A 14133-nucleotide genomic window follows, 5' to 3' on the forward strand; every position below is an offset into this window, starting at 1 on the left:
CGTGAGGGAACAACAGATACATCGAGATACATGGGAACAAGATGGGTCTCTTAAACACAGTAAGAGCAGTTTTATGGTTGTCAAATCAGTCATTCTGTTAGTCTGAACATGTGTCTGCTTTTCTATCATCCAACTGGGAAATGTTCTGCATATGATCATTTCAGTCAAACCATAACAGATTTTGTTGCGTATACCAATTTAAATAACAACCAGAGAACGCGGAATCATAACAAATTACACGTAACATAGTTTTTACAAACTAGTTTAACTACAAACTAAAATCTACAAACTAAAAAACTACAAACTAGTTTTTACAAACTAGTTTTCTAGAATCAAACTTTCAAAGTTCTCTGTCCTTTTTAGCCAATTTTTAGCCCCTGGAATGTTCTGTCTATTTTTGCTCATATTTAAAGTATAGAAACAGTCTCTGCAAGTTTACAGAAAATATTTCAGAGGTAAAGCTTTACATACAGATATGGATGGATGAATAATACAGGTGGCTGCAGCTCTCATAAAAAATGAGATAAGTGATTGTGTGGGTGGGTTACCAGCCTCTCCTTGCTTTATCCCTGTACTTTGCTGACATGCAAAGCTACGTAGAAATCTCAAATCGCAACATTCCCCACACTTATCCCATTTCTCACCTGAGCAGCAAGTTCCTGGACACGAGTGAAATTCTCAATGTCTTCCTCCGAGACGTGATCTCTGGACATGGCCGCCAAGTCCGCTTGGGCCTCCTGCTTCACATGCAGCTTGCTGAGGTGGCCTGTCACAGGCACAATAAGAAATCAACACCAATGCATCAAACACCAGGCAGTTTAAAGCAGCAGCAGCTGAATAATTTCATAAATGCATTCTATGCAAATGTTCTTATACTGTGAGTACTGCTGCTGAGTCTCTGAGGAATTTCATAATGTATCATCTTTGCATGTTTGTATTAAAATCCCTAATGTAATGAAGTGAAACTAAATCACTCTAATTGCATAACCGCTTTCATGTGCTTAGTCATCCACCAAGACAGTTTCCCATGAATTAAGAAGCCGATGCAGTGAGGGGAGCGAGTGTCGACATGAAAAGCAACTGATGTTGGAAAGCAGGCAGTAATTTTATGAAAGACATCAACAACATGACTTAACCACCAAAACAAAAACCCATTAGGAGTGGAAGTGAAGTGTCATCAGCATATTTATGGATATACAGTACCTTGCACATGTGTTTATACTCTGAACATCTTGACATGTTTATGAAGTTACAACCACAAACTTAAACGCTTTTAATATGATTTTAGTGACATATCAGCACAAAATAGTGCATAATTGTGAGCAGAAATGAAAAGGGTGCATGGCTCTCACACCCTTTTACAAGTAAAAATCAAAAACATTTTGACAATTGTGGCATGCATTTGTATTTACCGCCACTCTAATCTGTTGATGCAGGAATTGAATCCAGTTGAACCATTTGCCTTCAGATGTTCCCAAATTAGCCTTACTCAGCCTAGTATCTGGAAATGGAAAGAGAATACCAAACTGCATTTTTACTACCCAAACTGACTGAGTGGGCAAAGTGAGAATTAATCAGAGAAGCAGCCAAGAGGTCCATGGTAACTCTGGAGGACTAGAAATCCAATCTGTTGACAGGACATCTATTAGTTGTACTTTCCACAAATTTGTCTTTAATGAAAGAGTGGCAAGGAGAAAATAGTTGTCCAAGGAAAAGTATAACACGTCCAACACTAAAGAGGACTCAAGTGATTTGCTTAGAAGAAACCAAAATTTTACTTTTTGACCTTGAGTTGCTTTTCCTCAGTAGAGACAGAAAAGCTGGTCAGAGTTGATAGGCAATCCTGGAAAAAAAAACCTTTAGAGGCTGCAAAAGGTTTGCGTTCCACCAGGACAACAACCCTAAACACAGAGCTGGACAGAGCTGAAATAGGATTTAGACTGAAAATCTGTGGCAAAACTTCACAATTTAAGTTCAAAGACCTTACTCTTCTATTTTGGCTTTTCCCTTTAGGACTCCATTTACTCCTACCCTCACACTAACTAACTTCATGTCTTCTTTCAGCACATCCATAAATTCCTCTTGACCTCCCAGCCTGTGGTTCCCTCCTCAGCATCCTTCTACTGATATAAATATTGTGTCTCCTCTGCACATGTCCAAACCATCTGGCCTCTCTGATTTTATCTCTAAAACATCTAACTTGAGCTGTCTGTCCAATGTACTCAACCCTGATTCTATCCATCCTTGTCACTCACACAGACAGCCTCAACATCATGAGCTCTGAAACCTCCAGTTCTGCCTCTTGTCTTTTCCTCATAGGAACTGTTTCACTCACCTGCAAACATCACATCCCATGGAGACTCCACTCTAAGCTCAACTGTCTTCCCGTCCATCACCAAAGCAAACAAGATAGAGCTTAGAGCTGACCTTTGATGAAGTCCTACCTCCACCTTGAACTCCTCCGTCACTCCTACAGAACATCTCACTGCTGTCTCACAGCTCTCATACATGTCCTACAGCACAGCTGTTCTCAGATGGTCTTGACTTAAACTGACAGAACATGACTTATTTTGCATTTAGTCTGTGGATGTGCAAAGCTAGTAGAGTCATAACCCAACAATCCTGCAGTTGTAATAGTAGCAAAACTTAGTTCTACAAAGTATATATTTAAAGGTGATTACAAATGCACACCAAACATTTAAAAAAAAAGGGTGAGAACTAGTCGTCCCTTTAGATTAATGCTTCCTATTACTCTATCACAAAAAAAACACAAACCCCAATGACGGTTTAAAGTTTGCGGTTGTACTGACAAAATGTGAAAAAACATCCATGGGTATAAACACCTTTGCAAGGCAATATATACTGCTGCTTGTTTGAGCAGAAGCTCAAAACTTCTTGAAGTATGTATCCTTTAGTTTTTCTTCCATTATTATTCCTACTAGGACTTCATTCTGGTGGACAGCAAAATATGAGGGTGAGTGCACTTCTGGGTGTAATCATCGTGTCAGCTCTGAGTCAACTTGGGTGGCTGAATTACTGGGTTGTATGCGTCTAATGACCACTGGACGTGAGGCTGAGAAGACACGGTGGGATGAGGAGGAGCGCAATGTGACTACAGGCTCTACTGTGTGGTGATCACAATGTGCGCACTATTGGAGAGGGTCAAGGACAGAGCAAGGAGCGGTATGAGGGAGTTAGTGGGCCATGCACTATGACAAAAAGCCAACGGGCGAGAAGATGGAAGCCATTGAAACTTCGCAGCCAAGTCAAAACGCAACGAAACTGTGTTAATGAACTAAAACTAATTCAAATCAGGAGGAGGATTAGTAGCCTGTTAGAATGTTGAGGGTGACTTCAAAAAGAAAATATTAGATCTACAATTGCTAGTGTCAAGCTTAACAAAAAAAAAAAGAAAAAAAAAAGAAGCTTAAAGATGTGGAGACGCAGGTCTTGGCTGGTATTTTGAGCCTTGCTTACCATGATTATTCTCAGGCTTAATTCTTCCATCTGTCAAGTCTCCCTTTTCTGGTGAGGTGGCTCCGTTGTGAGCTCTCACTCTATACTTCAGTCTGCCTAGTGTCCTGTGATTTTTAAGGAAAGGGTTGCATTTGAAATGACTGACCATCTTAAAAGAGGGTCCTCTGAGTCGGCCAGACCCTGCCGAGGTGGAGTGGAACCTATTTTTGCTAAACTCGTTCTTTCCAAGGCACTGGGACAAGTCCTGCTTATAGGGCCTGCGCTTAGGTGGTGCGTAGCACGGTAGTCTCTTTTTCCGCGACTGTCCCTGAGTCGTGTAAATATGAGAGAGTCCATCAAAGAGTCCCTTCAGTTGGCTGCTACTGCAGAGACTACCCAGGGAAGGAACACTAGACTGGCTGGAAGAGCTCTGAGGCGAGTTCGCCGAGGTGGAGCTGCTGGACACCTGCGGGGGGGAGCTAAGTCCTGATGACGTGGAAGTGGCAGGAAGTGCAGAGGATGTCGGGGTTATCTTATGAGGGGCATCAGCAGCAAAGGCGAACGGTTCTGGACGCTGGGACAGCTTGGGCGTGCCCTTGTTTCTAGAGCTCAACTCTATGGCTACGGCTCGCGTGCGACGGCCCACAGGGGAAGGAGTAAAGAATTTGGAAAGCCCATCAATAAGCCCTTTGGTTTTCTTGTTAACAGTGAGTGTGGCTGGGGTGGAGGTGGGCGTGAGGGAGGGAGTGGTGGTTGTGGGAGGGGAGGGGGTGAATTGGGAGGCGTTGACCGCACAACAAGGCTCTGCGACAGTCAATCTGTCTCTGGCGTCCTTCACAGATGCAGCATGACCAGATGAAGGTGTGGAACAGACGGTAATCTTTTGACCCCTACCAGGTGACCCCCTTCCTCCAAGTGCTACCATGGAGCCATCACCACTGGTTACAGACCTGCAGTGACAAGCAGAAGAAGTCCGTTGTAAGAAGGCAGCAGCATTACTTATTAAGAAATTAGAATATCATTCAAAAGTTTTTTAAAAATCCATCATTCAGGTAAAAAAAATTAAATTAATACTAATGAAAACCCAAATTAAGTTTCTCAGAAAATTTGTATATTACATACAAATATTACACAGAAGAATTACACAGATTCTTCTGAGTCAAATAATCTTTTTAAACCTTCTGAATGTCTTTGGTGTGTATCATGTTCCTTGTAAAAATACTTGAGATTCTCCATGGGGTTTAGTTTAGGTAAGCTTGCTTGTGAGCTGTGATAACATGTTCATTAAGTATTAGTACTTTTGGCAGTGTGACAAGACCCTAAGTCCTGCTTGGAAATGAAATCAGCATCTACATAAAGCTTGTCAGCAATGGGAAACATGAAGTGCTCTAAAATTTCCTGGTAGACAGCTGTGCTGACTTTGGACTTGATAAAACACATTGGACCAACACCAGCAGATGTCATGGCTCCCAAAATCATCACTCACTGGGGAAACTTCACACTGGACTTAAAGCAATTTGCATTCTGTGCCTCTCCACTCTTCCTCCAGACTCTGGGAGCTCGATTTCTAAATTAAATGCAGATTTTAATTTCATTTAAAAGTATCTGGACCACTGAGCAACAATTCAGTGCTTTTTCTCTTTAGTCCAAATTTTGACTTTGTGTCAGATTCATGTAACAGCTGTAGTTCAAATCCTGGATGTATCTGTGTCTGGTGGCTCATAAAGTTCTAACTCCAACCACAATGCACAGTTTGTGAATCTTTTGAATGAGCTTTGTTTCACAGTCTTTTCAAGATTGCATGCTTTCCTGCACCCTTTTTTGACCAACCTTTTTCTTGCACTTAACTTTCTATTAACATGCTTGGGTATAGCACTTTAAGCAGCCAGCTTTATTTCTGGTAGTTTTTATGTCCAAGTTGCATTATTTTAACTGCGTTTTAAGAATAAATGGGCATTGACATTACACTAAATGGAAAATTCACCTGTGGCCAAATAAGACATCATTATTTTAAACAGTGCACACTTACATTCTTTGTTTGAGCTTATTTTTCGGTCGTCCAATCGGCTTTGCATATCGGCGTTTGATCTCGTCAGCCTTCCTGTGCAGCAGCTTTTTGCCGTTCTCCTTCGGCCTGCACACTTGGCAGATCCAGGTTCCTGGAGGGCATCCAAGCAGAGAAGTACCATTTTATTTTTGGTAGGGTTCATCAAGCAAGGGGACAAACAGCACATTCATTTCAAACATTTCCTTTAATGCACAGCGCTGGCGAGAATCCCACCAGCTCACAATGACCAATCAATTACTCAGCACAAAGCGAAAATCCATAGGAAAAACATGGGGTCAATTCTCTGGCCGGTGAAATAGACTTCGTGTCAGCTTGTTGAGCTAAGCTATGTGACTTGTATGCACTGCCTGCCAAATACCCAACTACAGTACGTGTGGCATCATTACAAGCCTTGCTGTAGGGTCAGTACTGTAATCCAGAGATAGAAGATCTCCCCAGGGATGCTGGGACAATTTGATATGCATGCAAAGCCCCTAATAAGCCACTGCTGCTTCTTGGTGTGCTGAGTGACAGCCCCAAACGGCGGTCTGTGAACCGAAGGCTTTGAATTGACAGCAGAAGGGGAGCAAGCGGAGAAGGCACACAGTGTAAACACCTCACCTTTTGGCATTCTTGAAAGTGGCGGATCGCAGCATTCCATGTGAAAGCCCCGATCGCACGAATCGCAGAAAAGCATCTCGTCCTGAAAGGGAACAGCAGGCGTGTGTAAGTGACGTCCCAGCTGCATACGTGTAACACCACTGTCATTTAACGTCTTTAGGAGAAATAAGCCCAACTCTGCACACGAGAGGGTTTGCAAATCTTGACAAATCCTCCGAGATCTACAGTCAAGCCATCGGCACTGAAAAGGGTGTATTAAGATGAACATATTATACTCACAGCATTTTTCCCCTGTATTCGACAGGAGCTGCAGGTTTTGCATTCAATGCACTGCCACCGTAATCTCTTTACATTTGAGGTCAGCTCAGGGGAGAACTTTAGACATGATGGATGCCCTTGAGAAACGACAACACATTTTACACATGCTTCTACCAGCGCAGGCTGAGTCAACAAGCAACAACTATCGTTTTCCATCTTTCGCACATTAAAGTTAAACATTAACACCAAAAATCATAAAAACAATGGTGTGCCTGTGTGTCCGCACCACTCTCTCTTCTTCAGGCTACTTCTGCCTAAAAACAGTATGATCAAACATCTGAGCTGCTAATTACAGATAATTTGATCTTAATGAGGCAGAAACAGCAGCAGAGCTCTTTCTAATGGAAGGCGATCCATGAAAGTCATGTAAAAAGCTCGCCGTCTCTCTCACGCTGCTCCCTCTCATGGTTGTAAAACAGCTGTTTTACAGTGAGAGCACAATTTGTGTACACTAAAAGTGGTTAATGAAAACCACCTCGACGGCGCTCTGTCAAATTTGAGCTATAAAAATGTCACCGGGAGAACAATTCCTTACGGCATTTAAAATAATTGTTCAAACATAAATGACTCCTTGGTTGAGGTAATTTTACGGGAACAAAGGACCACTAAAAGGAATACCAACAATCTGCTGTGAGGCAGGAACGGGGCCATAATTGGGACGTTCTACTCCACAACCTGTACCGGAGAAAAAATTACTTGTATTGATTTTGGACTTTGACAGTCACCTGGAATAGTTTTACTCCTGCTTGACTTGCATGCAATTCGCAAAGTTAGATTTTTGGGGGGGATGTTTGGATAAGTAAAGAAAAAAAAAGGGAAAATAATTTAAATAAGATGAATTTCCAGATTGCATTCCATGCTAAATCCATCTGTTTGTTCAACCAATCCAGAAAGACTTCATTAAATACAATAAAGATGAATGAAAAAAAACAAAAAAACAGTCACCATTTATCTGACTTTTAATAAAGGCTATCATTTCACCATCTTAAATGTTAGAGAAAAGTCAAGCAGAGTAAAACAAATTTGCATCTGTAAATATATATAAATCACACTGAATATGTTAAAAAAGTTGGCCTTTAGAAAATGGCAGAATGTGCATATTTTGGGGGGAGTTTTATCATGTATTACATTTGCACTACATGGAATTTAATTAGCCTTTCAGCATCGCCAGAAGCTGTGACTTCTTAGCTCGCAACAGATGAGTCAATTATCCGTCCGCAATGTAACGCTACACCGATTCTAAACACAAACCCACCAGTCCATTTAAACACTTACAGTTTCCATAAAGTTGACTTTAGTAAGATGGTCGTATGCTCAATGATGACAGAAAAGGAAAGTTTGCTTACATGGCAACTTTCTAAATAAATCTTCAAGCAGGATACTACTTTTTATGAGGCCAACACAATTTTTGCTTCAGTGTGTCGTCAATCATTTCAAACTCACGGGTAAAACAACGTCTTCTTCAGTCATTGTATAATAAATTCTTTTTGCTATAATAAAACTTCAAAACTGAGGCAAGTCTAAAATAATTGCTTCTATGCATTGTTGGTTGTTTATATTTGAGGACAACCATGTTTTGTTTGAAGGTCGTTTTTGTGTGAAACTGGGTATACTCTCAGCAGGTCCTTTAAAATATTTGCTGGTTTTTGGAAAATGCTTCAGCTTTATATAAGTTATGGCATACAAAGCATTAAAACCCGTTGAACTTCACTACAGAGATCTAAAGCTCTGATGGGAGAATCAGTCAACAGGACAACTTTTACTCTTGCATGGTACAAATCTGGCTTTTATGTAAAATAGTTGGATGTGATGGCAGCACCATGTCTAGAACACTTCTGGTCAGAAACACTATCCATCAAATCTGACTTTGATTGATTCTAGATATGAAAAGCCCATAAGGAGCAAAAAAGTTGTTCTTTAAAGTGTTTTCTCTGATGCTTTTCAATTTTTATTTTTAGGAAAATACTTTGAAAATATGCTTTCTTTCACTTTTTATATCACAACTACCTGACAATATGTGAAAATGTTCAATTGATGTGAATACTTTTGCAAATCAAAGTGTATACTGCTAAAATTTACCGGTTTCTTTAACACCACAATAATATTCCGAACATTTTTCCCCACCTCTAATCCACTCCAATTCCAGTTTTTGTGCTACTTTAACATCACTTTAGTGTCTGTAACAGAAAGCAATGATTTTGAAAACATTTGCTCAATGAAGCGTTACAGAAGCTCGCTTACCACTGCTTCCACAGTCTGCACAGGACAGCAGCTCTTCCGGCCGCTTGTCCCGATTTGACTCCTTTGTCCCGAGACAGAAACTGCATATTGGGATGGGGTCGACCCGGAGCTGAGTGGAGAAAAAGAACAGAAAGAAACTATTTAAAACACATGAATAGGAAGTGGCTATTAGCATGTTTCGGAGTGAACTTTAAGAAATGACTGTAGTATTATCTCCAGTTGAGTCAAAGAGGATAAAACTAGTCTGTGGGTTTAATAAAACAGTGGCAAAAATATCATCTGAAAGCAGAAGCTCAGAAAATGGAAAAAAAGAGAGGAGTTCTCACAGACTAGAAATGAATAATAAATGGCTTTCATCCTCAGAGAAATGCTGCATTTGAGATTCACCTCCTTTTATCCATTACATCTGAATGTGTAAGTGATCTTGGTAATCATAGTTTAAGGGCTTAATCCAATTCTTAAAGCTTGCACTCGAGTCTGAAAGGATTAACCAGCATGTAATCAAATTACCTCAATAATATAACATGCTCTCATTGTTACTGCCGTGATCCACTGTAAATGTTGCAAGTCTCAGAACAAACACTCATTTAAGGGCTTATAGCACAGTTCAGAAGTAAAATATGAGCTCAAGGTTTAGGAGGATTTCTCCCCATTGATCACTCAGAATGAAGGAAGGTAAAGGAAACTTAGTGTCATAAGTTAACACAGGAGCGGTCTAAACGTAACCGATCATATGTGGAAATCAAGATCAAACATAAACGGCTCAAGTGGAGCAGCAAACAGACTACTGGGAGGAAGTTCATAATGGAAAATAACAATCTCTGGGTGTGACCATAAATAACCCACCTCATCATCAGTTTACACACTAAGGCCTTACCAACTGACTATAGCTCTGAATGGCACTCTGGGGATGCCCATAATTAGTTCCTGGTTTCTATGACGCAGATCAGCATCCTGAGTCAAACCAAATTTGCATCTTTCAAATCTACCCCAGTGCTGACCTTGAGCTGGCCTCCCCTCAGTCACACAGAGGTGGACATTTTATTTGTCATTTCATTTATGTCAATACACACAAAGTAGGAGGAGCTGGAGCACTTTTATTTTAATCTGTCACACCATCCAAATGATGCCCTGGGGGGTGGGAAGCAGAGGCCGTTTGGTCATTGTTCCTGGCTCCATCAATGTGTTGTTGTAGAGAGGGGAAGCAGTTTACTTCCACGTCGATGATTGCTCTATTTTCCAACCTGCCAGGTCAATATCTGGGGCATTAGGTGAACCAGAAGCGACTGGAAAAGAGGAAAGTCCACAAAAATTTGTGACTGCTTGATAAAAATACTTCTAATAAAATTTATTGGACTCAATTGAGTTTTACAGTTATTTAAACTGTAAATAACTGTTCAATTGCTACGGAAGACCGTTTGGCATTCTTATTACATGATTTCACTCAATTTGTGGTAAAAATACTTCATCAACGGTCGACAGCAATTCATGCAGACTTGACAAACATTTAAAAAAAAACACGTTTTACTCTAACCAACTAGACATGGGTTGTTCAGCATACCGACACTATTCCGTTTCAATACTACAAACCTTTTCATCATACCACTTCAATGTTTTGCAGTGCTTTTAATGAGTTGTTGGAGAAAGAGCCAGAGCGACTTGAGTTTTTTCTGGCTTTATCGAGTGCAGATTAATGAAGCACTCCCTTTCTTCCAATTGTTGGTGCCCGCTGCCTGTCAGCTGGCCTAAAAAGAGAAACTATACTTTTACTTCATCAACAAGAAAGAGAAATTCAACTCTTTGCAAACACTCCTGCTCATTAAAACAGACCATCTTGTGGAAACTAAGCAGGCTCATATGACACTGCTTCAAAACAGTTGGCAAGCTACGAGTGATAAGTTTGGAAAGCAGTTGACTGCAGGTTTTATACTGCAGCAGATAGCCCAGTTAATATAAAACATATATTTTAGTTATTCTACAAAGAGTGAAATCATTGTACTTTACCCAAGACCACCATACTCTGATAATCTCACGTTACCCCATGTATAAACAACAACATAAGAGGGAAACAACACATGCAAGAACAACATTAGATATAGCCTCTCCTCCAAAGTAGTAGTTTGGAATAGGACAGAAAATATCTGACTTTTGTTAAAAGTTCAAAGTACATCCTCTCAGTTGATACATTTATGGACCAAAGACTTTAGTTAGTTGTTATGCATTCAAAAAGTAGATAGGGAAATCAATTGGCTGATTCTGATCTTTGTTTGATTAATTCATGTCTAACAAAAATGCATGTTTTATATTTTTGAGTTACAACAAAATGAGCAAGCAAACTGACAATGCAGTAACATTTCCAAACAGAGGATCATAACATGCTCTGAGCTATGAAGTCTAACCCTGGAACTAGATTCATTTCCATGAGGATTTTTTTTTTTTTTTTTGCTCTAGTGATTATAATCAATAGCAATTTGCAATTTATAAGAGGCTAAAATGCAAAAAATAAACACAGCTGTAGAGATGCTGATGATTTACTTGGGGATTCTAAATTAAGAACATTACAGGAAATTATGCTGCTTCAAAAGAGCAGGCTGTCCTGAGTGAGGGGGTGGGGTCCTATTAGAACACTGCTGGTAGAGCGAGAGGGAGCTCAAGTGGTTGCATAACACAGCAGGGAAAGAAAAAAAAACACTCATTCCTTGTCTTTGTTCCTGCCAGAGTCTCTTCAGAATCTAATAAACTCTAAAACCAAGACTGCTCTTTTTTTAACCTCAAAGTATCTCTCATTATCAGCACGCACACACATGCTCTCTTTTTCATTGCGCCTTAACAGCTAAGCAGGCAGAAACGTCTCATCCTTTGAAGTAAATGTTAAACCTGAACTGGTGAGGTGATGTCATCAAGGGCCGGGAGCGAGGGGTTGAAATTTTCCAAATGGAAAACAGTGGGGCCCTTCCTGAGAGCCGTCGCAGGACACAGTGTCTCTGCAGCACTTCTCGGTTTCACTTTTGGCCAGACCACAGACAACAGTCACAGTTGTGGCTGCAGTATCAAGGTGTCGCTTCCTGATTATTCACTGCGAAACTGCCGGGGAGTGAGGTGACATCTCTGTTGCCTGATGCAGCTCACCACTTCAGCTGCACAACTTGTGCATAAAGCATGAGACCGCGCTTAATCTCGATAAGCCCCAACACGAGATACGTTAAAAGCCTCCACAACAAACCAGACGACTGCACATTGCGCTTAATAAAAGCTGCAAAACGACAACAGTTTTCCATCAAAAACTACAAATCACATTGCAATTAACATAAGTGCTGCCATTTCTGGGACGTTTCATATTGCAAGGCATCAGAAAAAGAAACACAGGAGGAGGTGAAAGCAGTGGTATCGATGCTAACCTGGAAGTTTGTTTGTCAGGTTCTTATTTCCTCCCTCTGGCATGTTTGTTTGCACGAAGCTCATAACAGCTGCATGCAGTCAGAGAGCACTCCGGGTTCCTTACTCAACACATTCTCATGCCCCCTACAAATTACCAATAAAATAGCTGTTCTATTGCAGCTCGTAAGACAAGTCAGTCCCATCCTTTAAGGTCATTAGGATAGGGTTGCATAACCTATGGGAAGACCACTGCAGACTGCCTACCACACACACTGTCAGCATGACTTTCTGATTATCCAAGCTCTCTTGTTATGGAACTAGCAACACAGACGTAAAAGGATGGACTCTAAATGGCATTGTTTGTTTTAACTCTTAGGCTTAAGCCCCAAATATTAAGGCTTTAATAGTGAAATTCCTACAAAGAAAAAAACTCTATCCAGGCTTTAAATTAATTTTGGAAAAAAAACAAAACCTTACCTTTCACAACCTTGCAGTGCATTTTAAAAGGGAAAGTTTAAGATGTTTAAAGTCAGGTTTTGTTAAAAATAATTCTTCTTTGCTTGTATTTGGGTGGATGACATCACAAGAGGCACATGAGTCAAGCTGATCAGCAGGTAACGATAAACACCTCTGAAGGGGGCATTTGGTTTAAAACAGAAATAAGGAGAAAAGAAATCTGAGCAGCTGTATTATGTGATGTCATGGACGCTTGTTTTTATGTGAGACTTTATCAAAAACTAGCAAGACAAATAGAAAGCAATGGGCATTGCTCTAAATATTTTCTACTTGATTTCGAAACAAAGGTGGGCCAATTTGGTCCTCAAAAGCACGTCCTAAAAATTTTAGATGTGCCCCTGCTCCAACACCTGATTCAAATTATTAAATTAAACCCTAAGCCTGTTTTCAAGTTGTGCAGCTGCTTGCTAATGATCCCCTCATTTAAGTCAGCTGTGTTTGAGCAGGGAAACATCTAAACCTGCACCACATCATCCCTTGTGGACCAGATTTGTTCAGATTGTAGCATCGGTATCCTACCTTCCATGTATAGCTGCTTTAGTATCTTTGTTAAGTACAAATTAAGATTAGCTAGACCTTGAAGCTGAAGGTTGGTTAGTAGATCAAGACTGAAGAGGACCTCTACCATTTTAAAAAATCCCCCAAAATCCTGTGGTAGTTTATATAGAGTTACTGTCAGTGGTCAACTGGTTCAATCAAGAAAAAGAAGTAGCTTGGTTTTCACAGCCGAAAACCAGCAAAAATGTGTGAATTTATCAGTACTAGATTACATAGATCACACTTTTATCCTAATGTGACTTCAAACAACTAGCCCATTATCATCAACTTCATTTATTCACGCTGCTTTAAGCAATATCCTGTGGTTGTGAACATTTCATAAGCAGCTAAACTCTAATCAGCACCAGCACAGCTACAAGAGGCAGTTCAACACTATGATTAGAGGAGGATTCAATAACCTAATTTTTAAAAGACCGGCAGCATCTAAGCACTGAATCGAAGATGGCATTTATGCAGCTAGCATCACATATCAGCTGTAAGGGCTGTTCTATGCGGTGCATTCATCCAATCAAACTCCATGACAAATGCCAGCAGGAAATAGAATGTGAGCTCATGTTCCAATTCACCAATGCTAATTAACTTTGTATTAATTTTGAAGCTCAGTGGTTTTCTTGCGTTTTTGTCTTCAATTAGGCAGGTGAAAATCAAAGCTAACTCAGGAGCTTTAAATATGGCTGTCATATTTTTTTTATTGGTTGCTGGTTTCATGACACTAACCTAACCCTTAAAGAGAACACTTCTTCCCTGTGGTACAGCTCAAAGCAGCAGTGGCTCAAAGATTCCAGAGGAAGAGCTTTACTTTTACATGAGGTAGTCACCCCCACTGATAAGTATGCTTTAAATGTTAAGCTCTCAGGTTGATTATTGGTGGTGCATCCATTCTGACCCCCATCTTCTCTCGGAAGTGGGATGAAGTTGTTTCAAGACAATAAAAGTCAGTTTTGGTCTTGGCCACCTCTCTCACTCATTGTTTCTGCAGGTTTCACCAAATTTTACCA

The 14133-nt window shown here is 40.4% G+C and overlaps 1 protein-coding gene across 3 annotated transcripts in view; it reads right to left on the reverse strand.

The window, feature by feature from the left end:
- kat6b (lysine acetyltransferase 6B) overlaps positions 1–14133 on the reverse strand; it is a 30530-nt gene that overhangs the window by 11279 nt on the left and 5118 nt on the right. For 2 of the 3 annotated variants that reach the window (XM_005794603.3, XM_023340549.1), the window contains exons 3-8: positions 8684–8792; positions 6404–6519; positions 6125–6206; positions 5486–5615; positions 3478–4406; positions 645–766 (exon numbers count right to left, since the gene is read on the reverse strand). In XM_005794603.3, coding sequence (XP_005794660.1) covers positions 645–766; positions 3478–4406; positions 5486–5615; positions 6125–6206; positions 6404–6519; positions 8684–8792 — 1488 coding nt within the window. The remainder of the gene's footprint in view (positions 1–644; positions 767–3477; positions 4407–5485; positions 5616–6124; positions 6207–6403; positions 6520–8683; positions 8793–14133) is intronic. The other variant, XM_023340550.1, reaches the window with a different exon arrangement.

This window comes from Xiphophorus maculatus, chromosome 10, assembly GCF_002775205.1.
Source record: "Xiphophorus maculatus strain JP 163 A chromosome 10, X_maculatus-5.0-male, whole genome shotgun sequence".
Lineage (NCBI taxonomy): Eukaryota > Metazoa > Chordata > Actinopteri > Cyprinodontiformes > Poeciliidae > Xiphophorus > Xiphophorus maculatus.